The sequence below is a fragment of the Perna viridis genome, chromosome 2, assembly GCF_037379345.1.
Source record: "Perna viridis isolate PV_CMFRI_1.1 ecotype Kerala chromosome 2, ASM3737934v1, whole genome shotgun sequence".
Classification (NCBI taxonomy): Eukaryota; Metazoa; Mollusca; class Bivalvia; order Mytilida; family Mytilidae; genus Perna; species Perna viridis.
This window is the reverse complement of record NC_142446.1, coordinates 599,186-620,184: the sequence shown is the minus strand read 5'-3', so window position 1 is coordinate 620,184 and position 20,999 is coordinate 599,186. Positions and strand designations below refer to the sequence as shown.

Genomic DNA, 20,999 nt, shown 5'->3' with positions numbered 1-20,999 from the left:
ACTGGAAATGTAAAAAAAAGTTTAAATATTTATAATATTTTATTATTTTTAAAAAATAATACATAATTATAAAATACAATATAGATGAGCACCAACCAGATCATTTGTCTCCTATGAAACTACCAGTAGTGTAACATCAGAATAAAAAATATAAACAACATTATATACATATATTACATGTGGTCAAACTACTTATGCAACTAAGGAAAAACTAATTAATATTAATTTAAGTTCAAATTTGACAGAAAGTAAAAATAATATTAAAAAATGACTTAATAAAATTTCCTTTTTTTTTTTTAAGAAAAGTCCAAAAGTGTAGTCTTGAACAAATTGAATTTGATTTGACATTATAGATAAAATATACATCACAGTTTAATTGTGATGAAACTTGGTTTAAAGACATACAAAAATCATTGAAAACTTGCAGATATGAGTCTTCATTTTTTTTTCACCCAAGTACAATTTCACAACTTTGTCAAGATCCAGATCGTCTGCTGAATTAGTGTTCAGGCCAACAGTCATAAGTTTGTTGACAGTCTTGACATCTAGCCTGTTCCTATAAGTAGGGACTGTTAGTTTCACTCTGGAGAAAACGCTGTCTACAGCAGAAGTCGAGATAATTAAAGGGAATAGGAACCCTTTTCAACATGTGGGTTATATTGACAGTTTTTACATAATACGAGAAGAATCTGAAGTTCATTTTCCTATGTTGTACTTAATTACTTAATTAGAGAGGATAATTGTTCTTAATCTGTGGTTACAGGTGTAATACCACTATTTCGGAAACATACAAGAAAGTAGTTTGTAATGACACGAAGTAACCCCAATATTGCACCCTATCATCCTCCTTGTTTAATAGAGGTCGATACAAACTTGGTGTCATCTGAAAACTAATTGGATCGCAATACTTCAAAAACTTCATTTTCTTTAATCAGTGTAGGGTAAAACAGTTCTGAACAAAAACTCTACGCCCCTTGATATAGCTAAATTTCAAAATGAAAGTGATTTCTGCACCTGTCTACTTTCACTTTACCGTTCTTTCTTAGAAGGCACATAAGGTATGTTGGTATTTTTATGAGAGTTAAGGTAAAGGGTGACCATCATAATGATACCCCTCTAGCACCATTTGTACTGATGTAAAAAAAATTTGAGCCTTATAAAAAGCTGAATTTAACATAGAAAGTAATGGAGACCAGAAATAGTGGTATGACACATACAGGGGGCAGCCATCTTTGCTATAAGATAATCTCCCTTACTGCCAAATTACCAGATGGCAGCACTAATTATGATGTAAATGTGGCACTTAATCTGATGTAGTAGTAGTATTAAGTAAACAACCCTAGAACTGTGAAGAGTGTACAGTTTGTCACAAGTAGAAAATCATGAAAGTAGTTGTTAAAATTTATTTTACTTGTGAGTGAAGTTTACATTTTTGTTATGATGACCTTAACCTCTATGTTATACCATCCACCAGTGTATTTGGGTAGCTTGTACTCTATATACAAGTGATTTACTTGTTTCTGAGTGAATAACACTGTTCATTTTATTTAAATATTCATAGACCAAGCCTATTTTTAGTTTCAATTACTTAATTGAACTGAATGCTGGACCTTCTTTTAAAAAGAATTTGATGCTCAGATTCTTCCTAGCTAAAGTAGTTTTAAGAGCTTAAAGTTATGGTAACATTCATTACAATTACACACAAAATGGCCCTATTTTCATTTTGCAATATAAATGCATGCACCAGTCCTAAGAACCTTCTTAATACAAAACATTTTTTTTTAAGTTGTTTAAGAAATGTTGTAAAAGGATTATTAATACTAGTATCATTTAATTTTTTTCTTTGGTTTACAGTGACTGTGTATAAGATGCCCTAAAATAGAAACTTGAAAATGTACCAGTATAGAAAATTTAACAATGATTTAAATGGCCTCAGTGAGTTATATTTACTTGACCTATAGAGGTTAAGGTCATAATTGACAGGTATTCAAACTTAAAAGACAGTGTCCAAAAGATCACTCAGGTGTTCTGTAGTAGTTAAGTAGGACACATTGGTATAATGTAGGGCATATTTCTACCTAGAGAGCTATTTAAACTATTCAGTAGTCTACTTAAATTTGTATTGAAATTTGAACTGGTCTATTTTAACTAGCTGTAATTGATGTTAAACTTTGGATGCAACTGGTGAGGAGGGACCAAACAATATGGCCACCAGATTTTTCAGATGAGCCTATCATGTTCTCTAAAGCCTCTAGTCGCAGTCTGTGTTGTAATTTTGTACTAATACAATCTGCCGTAGTGTTATACTATCTCAATGATATCTTCTTGTCATTTGCCATCAGTTGTACCTCAGTCAACACAACCATCATTTAAAATTCCACTCAAAAGTTATATTTATACTCTGTGTTTAATTTTCTGACCGTAATAATTGATTCTGACAATACTTTACTATATATATGTATAATATTTACTCTATATTAAATTTAATCTAAGCCAGACAAAGAATCTCTTATCAATGCTCACAAACTTGAAATGCAAAAATATTTAAATCTTTTCAGAGTGTCTATACCATATGTTGATGTATCAAGGTGCTTTAAGTAATATACAAATTAGTGCACATGAATGAATGAGGAAGATATTTTAATGTACCTAGAAATGAAAGATACTGTCCCTTATGTCACTAAATGAAATAGAAAATGAGAAAAATTTTCATTTAAAATGCAAATCTTTTGATGATCGAAGAGTTACTTTTAATGAGAATTAAATTATCTAACAGTCAACAAATCTTTATTAAACCATGAAAAGTTCTCAAATTGACTCCCTCTTTCATATTTAATTGTTAGCATGCTCATTAGGAAGAGTCTTCTATAGTTAACATACATATTATCAATGATATTTTAATTACCATCTATTATTATTTGAATAATGTTTAACCAAGTTCATTATATATTTTTAACAGTTATCTGTTGGACAATTACCATTTATTATGGATAAGTTTGTGCAAAATAGTATTTAGAATTTTCCGGTAGTATTTTAAATTGTTAAATGTTTGAAACCTAGACAGTCACCCCCTCTCCCCCTCACAGTTCTGCTGTAATTTGCAGAAAATAGGCATACACATATATCAAAATACTTTTTTTTTCATATTGGATTGCAATAGAGAAGGAAAAAAAATTGACCATGGACTATGGCTTTACTTTACAGTTTTACATGGGAGGAATTTCTCATCCTTGGAAGATCTTCTGTAATCCTAAAGATTTAGACCATGGTGTCCTCATTGTAGGGTATGGTGTAGGTAAGTTATACAGACCATAGTGTCCTCATTGTAGGGTCTGGTGTAGGTAAGTTATACAGACCACGGTGTCCTCATTGTAGGGTATGGTGTAGGTAAGTTATACAGACCATGGTGTCCTCATTGTAGGGGCTGGTGTAGGTAAGTTATACAGACCATGTGTCCTCATTGTAGGGGCTGGTGTAGGTAAGTTATACAGACCATGGTGTCCTCATTGTAGGGGCTGGTGTAGGTAAGTTATACAGACCATAATGATCTCATTGTAGGGGCTGGTGTAAGTAAGTTATACAGACCACGGTGTCCTCATTGTAGGGTATGGTGTAGGTAAGTTATACAGACGAAGGTGTCCTCATTGTAGGGTCTGGTGTAGGTAAGTTATACAGACCACGGTGTCCTCATTGTAGGGTATGGTGTAGGTAAGTTATACAGACCATGGTGTCCTCATTGTAGGGGCTGGTGTAGGTAAGTTATACAGACAAAGGTGTCCACCTTGTAGGGTCTGGTGTAGGTAAGTTATACAGGCCACGGTGTCTTCATTGTAGGGTCTGGTGTAGGTAAGTTATACAGATCATAGTGTCCTAGTTGTAGGGTCTGGTGTAGGTAAGTTATACAGACCACGGTGTCCTCATTGTAGGGTATGGTGTAGGTAAGTTATACAGACCATGGTGTCCTCATTGTAGGGTATGGTGTAGGTAAGTTATACAGACCATGGTGTCCTCATTGTAGGGGCTGGTGTAGGTAAGTTATACAGACGAAGGTGTCTTCATTGTAGGGTCTGGTGTAGGTGAGTTATACAGACCATGGTGTCCTCATTGTAGGGTCTGGTGTAGGTAAGTTATAAAGACCACAGTGTCCTCATTGTAGGGTAAGGTGTAGGTAAGTTATACAGACCATGATGTCCTCATTGTAGGGGCTGGTGTAGGTAAGTTATACAGACCACGGTGTCCTCATTGTAGGGTCTGGTGTAGGTAAGTTATACAGACCATGATGTCCTCATTGTAGGGTCTGGTGTAGGTAAGTTATACAGACCATAGTGTCCTCATTGTAGGGGCTGGTGTAGGTAAGTTATACAGACCACTGTGTCCTCATTGTAGGGTAAGGTGTAGGTAAGTTATACAGACCATGGTGTCCTCATTGTAGGGTAAGGTGTAGGTAAGTTATACAGACCATAGTGTCCTCATTGTAGGGTCTGGTGTAGGTAAGTTATACAGCAATCAGTTATAAATTGCTATTTTATGGTAAACTATATGTATATACTGTTTTTGCAAGTATATGTAAACTTAATTTCATTAGTATCGTAGAGGACCTTTCGCAATTTGTGAAAACTTGCGTCGAAATCATTTGCTGAATTTTTTAGTTTAATCTGTCTATATGATGAGGTTAAGTTCTGAAATTAGGAGCCAAAAAGGGGGGTAGGAAACATGCATTTCCTGATGTCCAGATAATAACTTGCCTATTAGTGATTGGATCTCATTTATTTAAGTACAAGATGCCATACAACAAAAGGGAGACTAGAATTGATTTTTGGGTTTGTGACTTGAGCCAAGTAAGAATAAGGGGTCACAAAGGGGCCAGAAACAAGGTTTTTTTTTTCTTCTGATTTCTGGACGACAACTGGTGTGAAAAGAAATGGATTGCTTGGAAATTGTAACTTATCTCCACAGGAAGTTTAATTTTTCAGGTTTTGACTCAGAACTATTTAGAAATAAAAGCCAAAGATCACTCTGGTCAAATTGTCAGTCATAATTCAAAGCTATGTCAAGTTTTAAATGGTGTATCCATACTTGCCCCAACTATTCAGGGTTCGACCAAGCTGTGCCCACCCTGTGAAGCATTTTTTAAGTCAATATCATGGAAGTCATAATAGATAGAAACTTTCAATTGATTAAATCATCCTGATGGTCAACCTTACTAAACATTCAACCCTGTTCAACTTATAAAACGGTATGACCCTTAAAGGTAAAATTTAACAAATCATCCTAAAAAACTGTTGAAGATAGAAAATAACTGTAAATGTTAAAATGATCCTAATGATCAGCGCTACAAAAGATGCAACTGGGTTATGATATTAAGAAGACTGCTATTAGTTTGAAGTTTTTATCTATAGAAACGTAGCAGAGGGAAATTATTTTTTAATCCTGACATCCAATTCATCACTCAAAAGAACTGAGTCTAGGGTGAGTGATTCAGGTCCTCTAGGTTGAACTCTTATTGGAGAGGTTGGTTTGGGTAACACCTGTGTCCAATCAGTATTGAACTGTATTGTAAGATGTGGGTAAGTCCAGTCACTCTTTAATTAGAATGTCTAATTCTCCAGCCATAAATTAAAATGAAATGAAAGGGTAACATTCTATTCATAGGTTTCTTATTGTACATGTAATATATTTTGGAAAGTTTCGTTAATCTATGTTTCAGATGGGAGTAAACCTTACTGGATTGTGAAGAACAGTTGGGGACCTGACTGGGGTGAAAAAGTAAGCATTATTGTGTTGGATTTGTTCTGTAATTGGTTGAATTTCACATGTGAAAGTTAAGTTGTACAATCTAGTACTAGTATGGTTAATGTGGGGCAGGTAAGTGTGGAAATTATTTTCTTAACACTTTTCTCAGCAACCACTTATTGCAGCCTCTTTATGTACGGTATCCAGCATCGGGTACAAGTCACACCTGGATTTCGATTTCAGGCCTGTCAGACATCTACTTCCTGTTAAACGAAATTCTGCCATTTCTATCTGAATCATTTTTATAGGAATTACTGTGATTTTTAGCTCACCTGGCACGCTGCCTGTAAACTTTTTCAAACATCTTTTCCTCTGAAATTACTGGACAGATTGTAACCAAACTTTGCATGAATGTTCTTCAGAGTATCTTTAATAATCTATGTGTGGGAATTTTTTATCTGGTGAAAAACATGCTCACCGTTACTAAAATTATACTATAGGGGTCAAATTACAGTATTTTGTGAATAATCAAAATCTGGTAGGGTGTAAAATTGTTTAGAATGATGGGATGGACCTATGCAGAATTTTTCCAGAAATATCTGTTGACGGATGAGTTATGGGTCCTGAGATGGATTTTTTCCTAATTTTACATTTCAAATTTTGAAAGTCTTAATTTCTGAAACTACTGGATGGATTGTAACCAAACTTGGCTTCAATTTTCCATAGGATATCCTTACCAACCTTTGTGTGCATGTGGGTAAAACATGGCCACCATTAATAAAAATAGACCTTAGGGGTCAAATTGAAGTTCTTTCTAAATAACTTTGAGACCAATGGGTATAGCTAAAATCTGATAGAGTAAAATTGATCAGCATGGTGAGACGGACCTATGCCAAAATTTTCATGAAGGTCTGTTGAACGATGTCAGAGTTATTGTTCCTTATTTGGAATTTTTGTCAATTTTTACATTCCCAACTTTGAAAATAGTCTCATCAGAAACAAGAAAACTGTTATATTAAAGGGCTTCTAGCTACTCCTATTCTAAATCTTGGCAGTCACCATTGTAAGATGACTCCTTATTGCTGTTGTCAAGCCAATAAATGACAATGAGAGTTATTTTATAATTTGAAAACCAGATGGAAAACTAAGTTGCTCTCTATTGATTAAATTATTTCAGTAGGGTCCAATTTTGGGTTTTTGCTTTAGAAGGGAATGTTTTGACCATGTGAGCGATTCAGGCTCTCTAGAGGCTTTAGGGTTGGTTATAATATTCTTTATTCAGGAATTACTTTTATTTCTTGGTTTGATATCCTTTATTCTGAGATTATCATGATTTGGTATCAAAGGATCTTTTTTCAAACTTAGTATAGTAATTGAGTATTATAAAATACAAAGAAAGTTCAAATTTCAGTTTGATCCAATTATTTACACGAAAGTTACAACCATTTTAGAGCCAATAACTTTAATTATTTTATTTTCCTGTTTTGTTGTTATACCATAATCATTTAAATGTGTTGGCACAATTAAATTTTGTCTTATATTGTTTATAGGGGTACTACCTGGTATACCGTGGAGCAGGCGTTTGTGGACTCAATACTATGTGCACATCGGCAGTCGTTAAATAACATAAGATACAGATGAACTTCTGTTATTTGTACCCAGCTAATTCTGTTACGTATTTTTTTATAGAATATCATTAATATGTAATCCTTTGTCATTGATGCCTGTAATCCACCTCTAAAGTGAAGGAAGAGTTGTGAAGTTTAAGTTTACAGGTTGATTTACTCAGCAGAAGATACTGTTCACAGTTAAATATCTTGCAGACTCACATGCAGGTACTTTCATTTCATGCAAAAAATGGATAGAATAGAAAAAGAATTAAAGCAAAGTTCAGTTATTTCAGAGAAAATAATCATTGTGAAGGTCCTAATTTGACCAGAACATTCAAAATATGTTCAAAAACAGTTTAAGATAATCAAGTGCATTCACTACTATTGTGGTGACAATTTTACAACACACACTTCTGTCGGAAGCAGTATTGATAGTTTACGCTATTTTGATCCTCATATTGTGTATTTAAATATATAGTTCAAATCAGTGTAATATTTAAAAAAAACTTTAATGTTAAAAAAAATGCCGTGTATTGTAAGGTTGTTTGATTGTTGTATGATTATGATATTCCATTCTTCATTGTAAAGTATTTTGAAAAATCCTTTTTGTGTTCTATTTTTTATTTGGGGGATGGGAACTGTTGTGTATTTATTATAATATGATAATGCTGGATCTTTTCAGACTTGTATTGGTGTCAGATGCTCAACATTACTTTTGATTGCCCGATTATTAACCAACTACCCAAAATATGTTAAAATATGTCAAAAACTGACCAATTAATATGAATTCAAAGCGGGCATCTATACGGGCCAATATGAATCAAACAAGGGCCATTACGGCATTATAACTTCCGGTCTTTTGAGGTAGATTTGGATTTCATGAACTTTGATCACCAGGACTAAAAGCTGCAGAAACACATAAAAATCTTCCATTTTATGACTCGGTTGCGGGTTGAAATTCAAGCCTAACACACTCAAGGCAAGCATGCTACTATAAGAATCTGGAGGTGTTTTATTATGTTCTTCCAACAAAGTTGGGCAACATATTGTTTTACTTCTGTTCTAATATTCTTCTAACCTCAGTCTTGTCTGTGGATTTCCTCAGAAACTGCTGAATGGATTGAAACCAAATTTGGACAAAAGATAGACCCCTATATGTAGATGTGCACAAAGGTTTTCAAATTTCAAACATGGTCGTCCAAAAATCACCAAAAAAAAAAAAAAAAACGTACACGGTTGATAATTGCTTAATAAATATGACACACGCGCTTCTGATCGGCCAAATTGAAAATTTAAAAAATGGTCACCATTCCAAAATCGCCACCACTCAAAAACTTAAAAATCATGGAGCTGTAGAAACTGATTTAAAATGCTCCTATGACTATCGGGAACTGGGAGAACATCCTGTTACGCTGTGCATAACAATCATATCTATTTTTTATTTAGTTTGCCTTCAGTTTATAAACCAATTTCTACTTCAAAAGCTAACACTTATAAAATTTCTTATGAAGCATGTAATCATGTTGATCTCAAATTGGATATAATTTGATGAACTGTCGAACAAATTTACCGAAATTGGGGATGAAGGTCTTTTTACATTATTTTTCATAGATTGATCTATAGTTGTTCACAGCATAAAAAATGAAAATAAACACACTAAAAATTTCGTTTGAAGGAGCAACCACCACTTCTAATATCATTACAATCTTCTCTCTGGTTGAAAAAAAGTTTAGTTTTCAACAAATACTACTGAGGTTTCCTCTGTAGAACAAATATTTAATCACCACAATTAATGAAAATCTGTTAACAGCTTACAATACTGTGAGCATTGTTCATTAGAAGACACCTACATTGACACACATACTTTCTAAAATTTCCATTTCAATCCTAAAAAATATTCAAATCAGCAATTTACAACTCCAAATTTTCTGTTAATCAGCAGGCAAACATAATCATACTTAGAATGTTTATTAGGTATCCATAAATAGAGTACACTGGGCTACACTCCCATCAATCTAAGTTATTGGGTACTAGAAACCCCCAATTCATTGGTACACATTTATCAAAATTCAAAATAAGTGGTGCACTATGGTATGGCCTAATAATCATTTCTCAAAGTTTCATGATCTTCAATGCATCAGAGGTCAGAATACAAAACGGGTATCTGAGTGAATTGCCAAGTTCATGTTTGTCTACTTGAAACGCAAAAATACTGAAATTGACAAATTTGGGAGATGTACTATGGCATAGTATAAAATTGCTCCCCACAAGTTACATAAAATTCATCAAATTAGAGGCGCCCCGTGCAGGTCCGGGTGTTGAAAAGAATAGGCCTGCAGCAGCGCTAAGCTTGTTGTAAAAGGCAACTGAATAGTGCTCAGTAACCTAGCCAGGGGCTAGGCGCTCTGCCCACAGAGCAACTGGGATGTGTGCCCCAGGTGGTTGAATGGGGTATCCCTGGCATGTTACATGCTGGGGTTGTCATGCTACAATACAGAAAACCTGACCGCAAACCATAGTGGTGCACTGTGTTGGGAAAGATGTCACGTTCCTCACACGTTAAAGAACCCTGCTGTGTTATTCGATAGGAGTAGGAACTTTTGCCCTCCGCCACAGGAGGCTAAATTGCCCGGCCCTTCCCATCTCTCCCTTTTTCTAGTGGCAATAAAAATTTTTCGACCCTTTTGTCCTTGTGTCCCATCCCTTTTTTTTTTCATCTTATCATTTCATGTTCATTGTCTGAATATTGCTGCTCGGACGTTAAACCCCAACAATCAATCAATCAAACTAGAGGCTCAAGAGAGCCTGAATCGCTCATCTGGTTAACCATTTGCTTATTTGAAAAACTTGAGGAATGAGACAGGCTAAGTTAAAATCAACTAAATTGTCAAATGCAGGAAATGCTTTTCATAGCATTTTCATGACCTGAACCAGAATTTTGCTAAATGCAACAATTTTTGAATTTTTTTCAAAAACCTGTTTTACAACCCCTAAGTTCCATTTTTAGTATAGGCAGCCATATCTATTCACAGATTAAAAATCACAACAGTCATTTTGAGCACAATACAATAAGTACGCAATAAGAACTATTATGCTTATTTTCATTCAATGATCTTAAATAGTTTTAGAGAAGATTTTCAAAGTTGTACATATGAAAAAAAAACTGTTTCATGGGTCGCAACTCCTACATCAGTTGACCAACCTTTTGAAAATTTAGGGATAGGTCCATCTCATGATGCTGAACAATTTTACCCCATGCCAGAAATTTGCTAAAGGCAACGGTTTTTGAGTTGTTCGCAAAAAACTGCAATCTGACCCCTATGTTCTATTTTTAGTAACTGGGGCCATGTTTTTTCATGGATCAAAAATCCCAATGGTCATTTTGTGCAGAACACTCTGAGGAACAATCATGCCAAGTTTAAAACCTGTCAGTCCAGTAGTTTCAGAGGAGAACTTCTAAAATTTGTCCACGATGACGACGACGGACGCAAAGTGATGGCATAAGCATTTACATTATGCATCACCTACAAAATTACTAAGTTGTACTGTAAATAAAAAGTACATAACTTGGGAACCTGGAAAGGGGAGATACAATAAAAGTCATCATGCAAAAAAATTATCCAAAATATCTATTTAAGTCTTCCCTTAAATGAGACAGAGAATTTCCATTATGCATCACCTAACAAGTTCTACAGTAAACACATGAATCATACTGGACACAATTTATATGGGTGATAAACTCAGCACTTCTGACATACAACTCCAAACCACAATCAGTACTTCTCTCTTTTTTTTTGATGACACAATGACAGAATATTACTGCAAATTTACCTTTAATTATAATTTCCTGACAATATCCTCATCCCAATATGGTAGTTTAACACCCCATTAAGTTAAATAACAACCCTGCAAGATGTGGAGGAGGAGTTGCAGAAAACAGCTGTCATTAAAAAGTAGTTTGGACAGACAGACAGGATGAAATCTACAATATACTCAAAAACTGTGCTGGGGGTGTAATAAGGACTGTAAACTCCTGCATTAGACACATACTACTAAAATTCCCAAGCTTGATTCAGTTTTTATTTTGAGCAACCTAGATGACTTTGTCAATTATAAACATATAGACTCCTTTTGCATGTTCTCAAGAGTTTTAGTTACTATCAATTTTTTTCTTCTTCTATACTTAATGAAAATTTACAACATTATTAATCACACACCTAATCATGGTCTTCAACCATACCTAATAGACAATAACTTTTGGAAGCCAAGGAGTACAAGGGCACATTAATTAAACAATTGTTCTTGTAAGCTGCTCTAATTGATAAACTTAGATCACTATGACAAACTGCATTCAAAATAAAAATGATGATTTAATGACAAAATGATAGTGATAATGACTATTTATAAAATGAATGATCACATGATTATAGAACTCTACTCCATTATGAACAATATAAAAACAGTTTACAACACAGTACAACATATGACGATGTCCTGCACAGTATCTATTTCCTGTTGTAATTATTATAATTACTGCTTCCACCAAAGCTTCCTTGGTTGTAATTCTGTCCTGAGTAACCTGTGTTGTAACCACTACCCCACTGGCCTTGTTGACCCCAGTTTTGTTGCTGTTGTTGCTGTCCCCAACCATAGCCCTGGTTTCCTTGTTGATAATTCCACTGCTAAAAAAAAAAAAAAAACAACAGATTTATATAAACTGCATCCTATGTTTTGACTGACATGTTAATTGTTAGCCTTACAATTCTGTTTACACAATATGATTGTACTGTTTAATCTCTAAATGCTAGTGATTTAAACTCAATCAATGTATGTAATAGACTTGGTCCTGGATTCAATTTGGATATCAAATCTGCCCTGTAGAAAACTTGTTTTAAATTAGTTTTTAACCAAACAATTGCAGAATAATGCCTCTGTATCTTTTTATTGAAAAGTTTCAACACATATGTTTGCAACTGTCGACTTCCCATATCTTTGTATTGCAAAAAAAAAAAAAAAAAAAAAAAAATTAAAGCCCTGTTTATCACAGAAGCCCCTTCCTCATTTGTTAGTAATGATTTCTTTTTTGTAAGACACTAATGATGCCCTGCTCGCTAGATATGCCAAATTAGGAACGTTTATTTTTGTATGAAGACATGGTTTGCAGATTCACTCATGGTCTGGGGATAAAAAATTCCCATATATATGCATATCTACATATTGTATCCTGGCCACATAGTGTCATGAAATTCTGTTGGGTAGTGTCAGACTAGTTGCCATGTGAAAAAAAGGACCAATGGACGTATTAATGGACACATAAAAATGTCAATACCCCCCGTAACAAATCCCCAACTTTGTTGCTTGGGATATATTTCTGACAAAAATAACAAAGTCTATCACCCAGTACCATAAAATTTCATGAAAATCAAGATCCTATGACCTTACAAACCATCATTATGTGTATAAACATCCGGCAAAAAATATTTTAGATGTAGTTCAAAATCTACTGAAAGAGATAGCCATACAAGCCATATAGCCCTATTTTTGACGAAAATAAGTAAGTCTAACTTTCAACAATTTCTGTAATGTTTCATGAAAATCAAAATCCTTTGACCCTGCACACCTTCATCATGTGTAGAAATATCCTGTAAAATATTTTAGATGTAGTTCAAAAACCATACGAGGAGATAACCAGACAAGCTATAATCCATATATTTCTGAGTAAAATGACTAAGTGTAACTATCACCAATTTTCGGTAATATTTAACGAAAATCAAAATCCTTTTACCCTACACGCCTTCATCATGTGTAGAAAAATCCTGTAAAATATTATAGATGTAGTTCAAAAACCGTATCAGGAGATAGCCGGACAAGCCATATAGCCCTATTTCTAAGTAAAATGACTAAGTGTAACTATCACCAATTTCCATAATATTTCATGAAAATCAAAATTCTTTGGCCCTGCACACCTTCATCATGTGTAGAAATATCCTGCATAATATACATATATGTAGTTCAAAAACTGTACGAGGAGATTGCCAGACAAGCCATGTGTAATATGGACGGACAGGGGTAAATTAATATGCCCCACCCACAGTTTGTCGCGGGGACATAAAAACAAAAAAACAGATACAGAGACATATTTTCTCTAGACTTGGCAATGTCATAGTAAACATAATTTTTGCCATGTTGAACCAGAGATTATCAACCCTATAAACTAAGCAGATTCCGATCATTAACAACCAAGAAACTGATTAAAGTTACATGTATATAAGCAATAACATATGAATCAGTGCCAGAATGAGACCATTAGAAAGTCAGGGCAACGAAAAATTGTAACAAGACATCTACTATAGCCCAAAAGACGATCTTAGATGTCAGTAAAACCAACAGCAGAAAACCAAGGTTTCAATGAAAGTTCTGAGACAATCTGTCATAATATTGATTTTAAGCAACAATACTTGATTTCAGGCAACAACCAGAAAGACAAAATAGATTTCAAAAGAGACAAGTTACATCCAAAGCCACTTGTCTAGGAAAGCTAACAAAAAACGGATGTTGGTAAAATTACATAAATAGTCAACGCTGCCTCATAATATTTTGGGCCAATGAAAACTCATTTCTTTCTCTCATTTCAGTTACTGATGCATATTCAAGAAACCAAATTTCGGCTAAAAGAAACGCACTAAAAACTATGCTAAAATAATATTCTGTAGCACTTACCCCATAACCTGTCTGTTGATTCCAGTTGCCCTGGTTACCCCACTGATTATTGCCCCACTGCCCTTGGTTGCTCCATTGTCCACTACCTTGGCTCCCCCACTGGCCTCCACCACCCTGTCTTCCATAATTACTGCCACTTCTATTATAGTCTCGACTCTGTCATAAAAATTATTTTAAAGTATTAGCTCAAATATTCAAAATTAACATAGAAGTATCAGTTATCAAAATATACCACTCTATATCAATAAAAAGTATGTTTGGGTCATAACAAAATAAAAAGAAATATCTGCTTAAAATCTATCTACTATATCCCTCTATTTTAGCCAGCCTCCTTGTGATACAGTACAGTCCAAACCTTACAGGAATCTTCATTTTAAACGTATCAAAGAGTAGGTCCCCTGCCTTTCACCTAGTAACCTAAGTATCCATATGTGTCTCCCTTCTCACTTAAGCTTCAAAGCTGTGCAAGTTACCTTAAGACCTATTAATGCAAACCATTTATGGGCATAACAAAAGAAAGTCAAGTGGGCACATTCTACAGGCCATGACATAACAAACGGCAGATATAAAAAGATAACCCTCTGTCAAAATCAAAATTGACCATTTACTGTTAAGTCTTTGAAACTTGTTTAAAACTGCATCTGTGAGAAAAGTTCTCCTGAAGATAACCCATCCCCATCCTCATTCATAATAACCATACAAGTAACCCCATAAATCAACAAAATAAGAGGTGCACAAGGGAATTATGTGGTAAAAATGTGTGAGTGTTTAATTGGAATTCCATTCAATGGTTTGAGAGCAGTTGCAGAATAGATCCAAGTGCTCTTAGCACTGGAGGTTTTTGATTCATGTGAAAATAGTACTATACACCCAATTTCACAAATCCCCAAGATTACATGATGTAAAACTGTAATCATATATTTTGAGTTTTTATGAGCAATTTGGCGGGTGTTTCTAGAAAGTAGAGGACGCTCACCCTACCGATGCACCTGGTCCATGCTCAGTTTTTAGTGGAGTCTGAGTTGCTCATTTACTTTTGTTACTTTGTATGTATTATTTTAGTTACTTTATGTTCTTTGTTGTGTATGTCTATTTTCCATGTCCAGTCTTCGTCCCTGGATTACATTCTTTTGATTACAGCTATAACCTTAGTTCCCTTGATTACTCTTTTGCATTTCCCATATTGTTTTCTAAATGTTTAAACTGGACCTTAATCTTTAATACTGATTTTCGAGATATGCATACTTGTTAATGTTTGTAACAGTTCGTGTTTGAGATTCTCCGTAATTGAAACTGTCATGCGGGGATTTTTTTTTTTTTTTTTATTTTTTTTTTTTAGGGTAAAAGCATTTCTTCAGTAAAAATTCATTATTTTGTAATTTGCACAGAAAACATAGTAATTTTAACCAAAAACCTACCACAAATCTTAAATTTTATTAGGGAGATTTTCATTGATTTTGTGGGAGTGTTCCTCCTGATATAGTAACAGGTATGGATATATACATGCATATATGTCACAGCGGTACAAGTTCAAGTCCCATGGAGAAAAGGAAAAAAACTTTGCTTTGCAAATTTGACAGTTCTAATATCGTCGAGAATTTTTCAGACCCTTCACTGCTTACATTATCTTCCCTGTATCAATTTGATCTGATGGAGCAGTGTAGCAAATAGTCCTCACATTGTGAGACATATGTACAATATTGATTTGTTGCGACTTATATCATTAACTTGGTTTACCCTACAAAACACCACCTAGATTTACCATACAAGCTGGCCAGACAAAGCTTTATTTTTATATAGTCTCGCTGGCCAAGTGGTCTAGGGCGCTGGACTTAGTGCAGGCAATGTTGCCACTGATGTCACAGCAGTAAGAGTTCAAGTCCCAATTTTAAAACTATCCAAAAGTTAATGTGCATTTACATTCAAAAGCTATATTAACAGAGTATTTATCCTACATAACAATTATACTTAAATAAAACCAATATCAGCTTAAGAAAATAATTTCCTTAACACAAGAATTCCAAAAACTAGACACTTTAATCAATTTGAATTTTCCCACCAATACTTGGTTGAAATAACTACTCTTCACTTTTTGTTTATATATAATAAAATATTAATGACAGGATGGATAATTTAACTTGTAAGTGTGTCAAAATGAAAATATTTAACATATTTTATCCTTCAAGACACATTACTGCAAGAAATGAATTCCCTAAATGTAAATTTATTACTAAATATCTTTCAAAGGCCAAAAAGAAGTCCCTCAAATCTCGAGTTGATATGAAGATTAGATCTTAATTTTATCTACATAAATAATAGAATATAATTGAGCTGATAAATTGTAATGTTCAGAAATAGTAGGGGAGTTCCAGTGACAGACAAGGTATTTTGATCCTGAAGGATCAAAAACCTAAAAAGGACAGTTCTACCATCATTAGGAATTTTTCAGACCCTTCTACACTTACATTATCTTCCCTGTATCAATTTAATCTGATGGAGCAATGTAGCTAACAGAGTTGTCACATTCTGAGACCTACATAACTTTTATCATTAATTTGATCCTTTATCCCACTACAAACCTAGATGAGCTGTCCTGTACTACCATACAATGTGTACTAAGTTACAACCCTAGATTTATCTTACAAGGAGGAATGACCTGGCCAGCGAAAGGTATATTTATAAAAAAGCCTAGCTGGTCGAGTGGGTTTGGGGCCCTGGGCTTTGTGAAGGCGGTGTTGCCATAGATGTCACAGCAGTACGAGATCGAGTCCCACAAAGGGAATGACCAAAAATTTGCTTATTTACCTCCGCAAGGTGAGCATACATGTATAAAATTACAACACAATTGAACAGGACAGAAAAACAAGAGTTTTCCAGGAGCCTGAATCGCTCACCACATTGAATTTTGCCTTTCAAAGGCACCAAATTTAACAAGAAATTGTCCAACAATTTTGACTCAAGAAGTCTTTGGTAGGACTTATCATAAGATCTTCTCAACAATTGAGTTTCTTTTAATCTATCATAGTTTTCAAGATATTGACTGAAAACAGTTAAAAACTAGAGGTTCCCAGGCGCCTGAATGGCTCAACTCGTTAATTTTTTGCCTTTTAAGGGCAATAACTCTAACAAGGAGTTGTAAGACAATTTTGACTCCATTTGATTCATTGGACACATTTGTAAGCCTTATAATAAGGATCATTTCAGCAATTGAAAGTTATTGGCTAAACCTAACAGATTTGGAGATGTATGCAAAAATCTGCTGTCTGACCCCATTGTTTTATTTCTAGAAACGGCAGCCATGTTTTTTTTTTTCAGCGATCAAAAATCTGTCATTTCTTTAAGGATACCCTATAAAACAAAAATACCAACTTTCATTGAATTCTGTAGAGCAGTTCCTGAGGAGAAGAATAACATCATAAACAGAAAAAAAAACATCCAAAAAGGGCAATAATACAGATAGATCTCTTCATGCTGAACACCCGTGCAGGTCCGGGTGTTAAAAGAATAGACCTGCAGCAGCGCTAAGCTTGTCGTATAAGGCGACTAAATAGTGCTCAGAAACCTAGCCGGGGGCTAGGTGCTCTGCCCACAGAGCAACTGGGATGTGTGCTCCAGGTGGTGGAATGGGGTACCCCTGGCGTGTTACATGCTGGGGTTGTCAGGCTATAATACGGAAAACCTGACCACAAACCATAGTAGTGCACCGTGTTGGGAAAGATGCCACGTTCCTCGCACGTTAAACAACTCTGCTGTGGTAGATAGGAGTAGGAACCTTTGTGCTCCGCCACAGGAGGCTAAATTACCCGACCTTACCCATGCTCCCTTTTTCCAGTGGCAATCAAAATTTGTCGACCCTATTATCCTTGTGACCCATCCCTTTTTTTTTCATTTCATGTTCATTGTCTGAATATAGCTGAAATATTGCTGCTCGGATGTTAAACCCCAACAAACAAACAAACTTCATGCTGAATAATTTTACCAAGTCAGATTTTGGTTAAACCTAACCGTTTTGAAGATATATGTAAAAATCTGCTGTCTGACCCCAATGTTCTATTTTTAGTAGCAGCGGCAATGCTTTATAACAGATCAAAAATCCAAACAGGCATTTTGTTAAGGATGCCATTTAAAACAAAAATAACAACTTTCATTTTATTCTGTAAAGTAGTTTCTGAGGAGAAGATTTTTTAAAATAATAACATTAAAAACAACAAAAAATGTTGAAAAAGGGCAATAACTCCAACATGGCTTAACATATCAAAATGAAATTGGACCACAGATAGATCTCATCATGCTGAACACTTTTACTTCATGTCAGAAAATCGCTAAACCTTACAGTTTAGGATATATATGCGAAAAACTACTGTCTGACTCCTATGTTCTATTTTTGGTAACGACGGCCATGTTTTTCGACAGATCAAAAATCCCCACACCAGTTCTATGCAGGATACCCCAAAGATCATGCATAACAAGTTTGGTTCTAATTGGTCAGGTCGTGTCAGAGAAGATTTTTGAAAGACATAACATTCAAAATAGCAAAAAAACGTCGAAAAAGGGCAGTAACTCCAACATGGCTTAGGTCTCACTAACCACTTCCGGGTCAAATGGCCACCCCCCTATGTAGTACCGAAAACACACTGAACCTAGACATATGCATTGTAAGTGCATTATTTGTGTGTATTATGATTAAAAGTAGTCAAAATAAAGCTGAGAATGTGTACTTTAATATCATATATGTAATTAACTATAAAAGTGTATGAATATTGTTTACATGTGCGAGTAGTTTGCCTCCATGCTGTCAGTTTGCAGAAAAGGTAAAAATGTGGATTTTCAGTATTATTTATTCAAGTAAATTTTGTGAAGAATTTGTACTATCATCGTACCATTAGCATAATGATTTTGAAAGCCTTATTTTCCCAGCTTTGCAATGGTATGCAACTTTAAGATGTCATTTGTCCTGGGAATTCACAGTGAAACTTTGAAAATTACATTTTTAACATGTAATTTAGATCTCATCATGCTGAACACTTCTACTCCATGTCAGAATTTGGCTAAACCTAATGGCTTTGGAGATACATGCGAAAAAATACTGTCTGACCCCTACTTTCTATTTTTAGTAACAGCGGCCATATTTTATGACAGATCATAAATCCCCATACCAGTTCAATGCAGGATACCCCAAGGAACATTCATACCAAGTTTGGTTCAAATTGGTCAAGTAGTTCAAGAGGAGAAAAGTTTTGAAAAAATTTTAACAACAATGACGACTGACGCAAAGTGATGGCAATAGCTCAAATGGCCTTTGGCCAGGCGAGCTAAAAAGGTTAATTTTCCCCTTTCAAGGTCAATAACTCTAACAAGGAGTCATCTGACACCTTTTCTCCCTGAAGACTTTTGTAGTCCTATTAATATGGATCATTTCAGCTATTTGAAAGAATTTGGCTAAACCTAACGGTTTTGGAGATATATGCGAAAAACTATTGTCTGAACCATATGTTCTATTTTTAGCAACGGCTGCGATGTTTTTTTTGACGGATCAAAAATCCCCACATCAATTCTATGCAGGATACCCCAAGGAACATTCATACCAAGTTTGGTGTCAAGTGGTGTCAGAGGAGAAGAGTTTTGAAAAATTGTTAATGACAACAACGGACACCAAGTGATAGCAATAGCTCACCTGACCAAAGAGAAGAATGAAGAGAGAGGTATTTTGATCAATAGTTAAATAGTTTCCAACTTAACACACATTCACAAATTTGGTTTCATTTCACTTATTTAAAAGTTTTTTAAAACCTGTCCAAAACTGATTGATTACTGATTATTGGGGTTTAATGCCCAAGCATCATTTCAGCTATATTCATGCGATGTCCAAAATTTAAAAAAAATTCAAATTTAGAAAAATTAATTCAAATTCATTGTTTATCAATTATGAAATACTGATGGAAGGATGAAGATTTTGACTGATTAGTGTTAAACAGAACACAATTAACACATTTAATGCTTTTTCACACTTTTTGCAAAGAAAAAATATTCCAAAGCAAATTTTTAACTAAGATCTTTAAAGGTCAAAATTAGAAAAGATATTCTCTCTCACATCTTCATTTGTTTTAAAGTCTAGATCTTAATGTCATTTGCAGCAATGATAGAATGTGATTAATCTTAATAATTGCCTGAAACATATTTATTGCTTTTTAAAGGAGACTTTAATTGATATAAAAGGAATTAATTATATATGCACTATTTTCTGTCAATTATTCAGAAACGTACAGAAAAATTTTCAATGTCAGACCAAAAATAAATGAAACAACCTTAGTGAGCGCCCTCAAATACCCCACATGTCCCCATGTTGGACACTTAAGTAATTTTTTTTGTAAAGAGACAAAAACCCATGACACAAGGTATTGTGATCCTGAAGGATCAAAAACCCATAAATGGTCCTCCTCGGTTGACCAATGACAAATTCTGTGTTTGCATCATGAAACCCAATGAGTAATTCTGATAGAAAAAAAATAGTACCTGTACAATGGCATTGTGAAAGTTTTGTCTAATTCCATATCGTGGTTTGAGGAGACTTGGGAATAAATCTGGGGACCAACAGCAAATCATCATATAACCCCCAAGCAGAGGTAAAAAATTAGCATTAAGTTGACAGTAAATACAACTGCTCATTGTACATGTACATATGATAAGAATAAACAAACCTTCCAATCTCCTCCACGTCTGTCATTATATCCACCACCACTTCTTCTGTCCCATCCACGATCATCTCTCCTATCTCTACCACCACCACCACTACCACCATACCTGTCGCGACCTAAACAGAGAGTCAAGATAAATTCCATTTCCCTGTCCTAACCATAATATGATTGACTGGAGCAGGCAATATGATCAACTAGAAAGAGTTGTTTTCATATACATTATACTAAAATATATGCCTTT

At 34.6% G+C, this 20,999-nt stretch overlaps 2 protein-coding genes across 3 annotated transcripts in view; one reads left to right on the top strand and one right to left on the bottom strand.

Moving 5' to 3' along the window:
- LOC148623230 (cathepsin L-like) overlaps positions 1-7,945 on the top strand; it is a 51,422-nt gene extending 43,477 nt beyond the window's left edge. Inside the window, exons 13-15 of the mRNA XM_088564903.1 lie at positions 3,205-3,295; positions 5,708-5,766; positions 7,284-7,945. Of these exons, the coding sequence (XP_088421029.1) occupies positions 3,205-3,295; positions 5,708-5,766; positions 7,284-7,358 (225 nt within the window). The 3' untranslated portion in view covers positions 7,359-7,945. The remainder of the gene's footprint in view (positions 1-3,204; positions 3,296-5,707; positions 5,767-7,283) is intronic.
- Positions 7,946-11,409: 3,464 nt separating this feature from the next.
- LOC148623229 (heterogeneous nuclear ribonucleoprotein U-like protein 1) overlaps positions 11,410-20,999 on the bottom strand; it is a 51,579-nt gene continuing 41,989 nt past the window's right edge. For both annotated transcript variants that reach the window (XM_088564902.1, XM_088564900.1), the window contains exons 16-18: positions 20,762-20,874; positions 14,064-14,219; positions 11,410-12,025 (exon numbers count right to left, since the gene is read on the bottom strand). In XM_088564902.1, the coding sequence (XP_088421028.1) occupies positions 11,849-12,025; positions 14,064-14,219; positions 20,762-20,874 (446 nt within the window). In that variant the 3' untranslated portion in view covers positions 11,410-11,848. The remainder of the gene's footprint in view (positions 12,026-14,063; positions 14,220-20,761; positions 20,875-20,999) is intronic.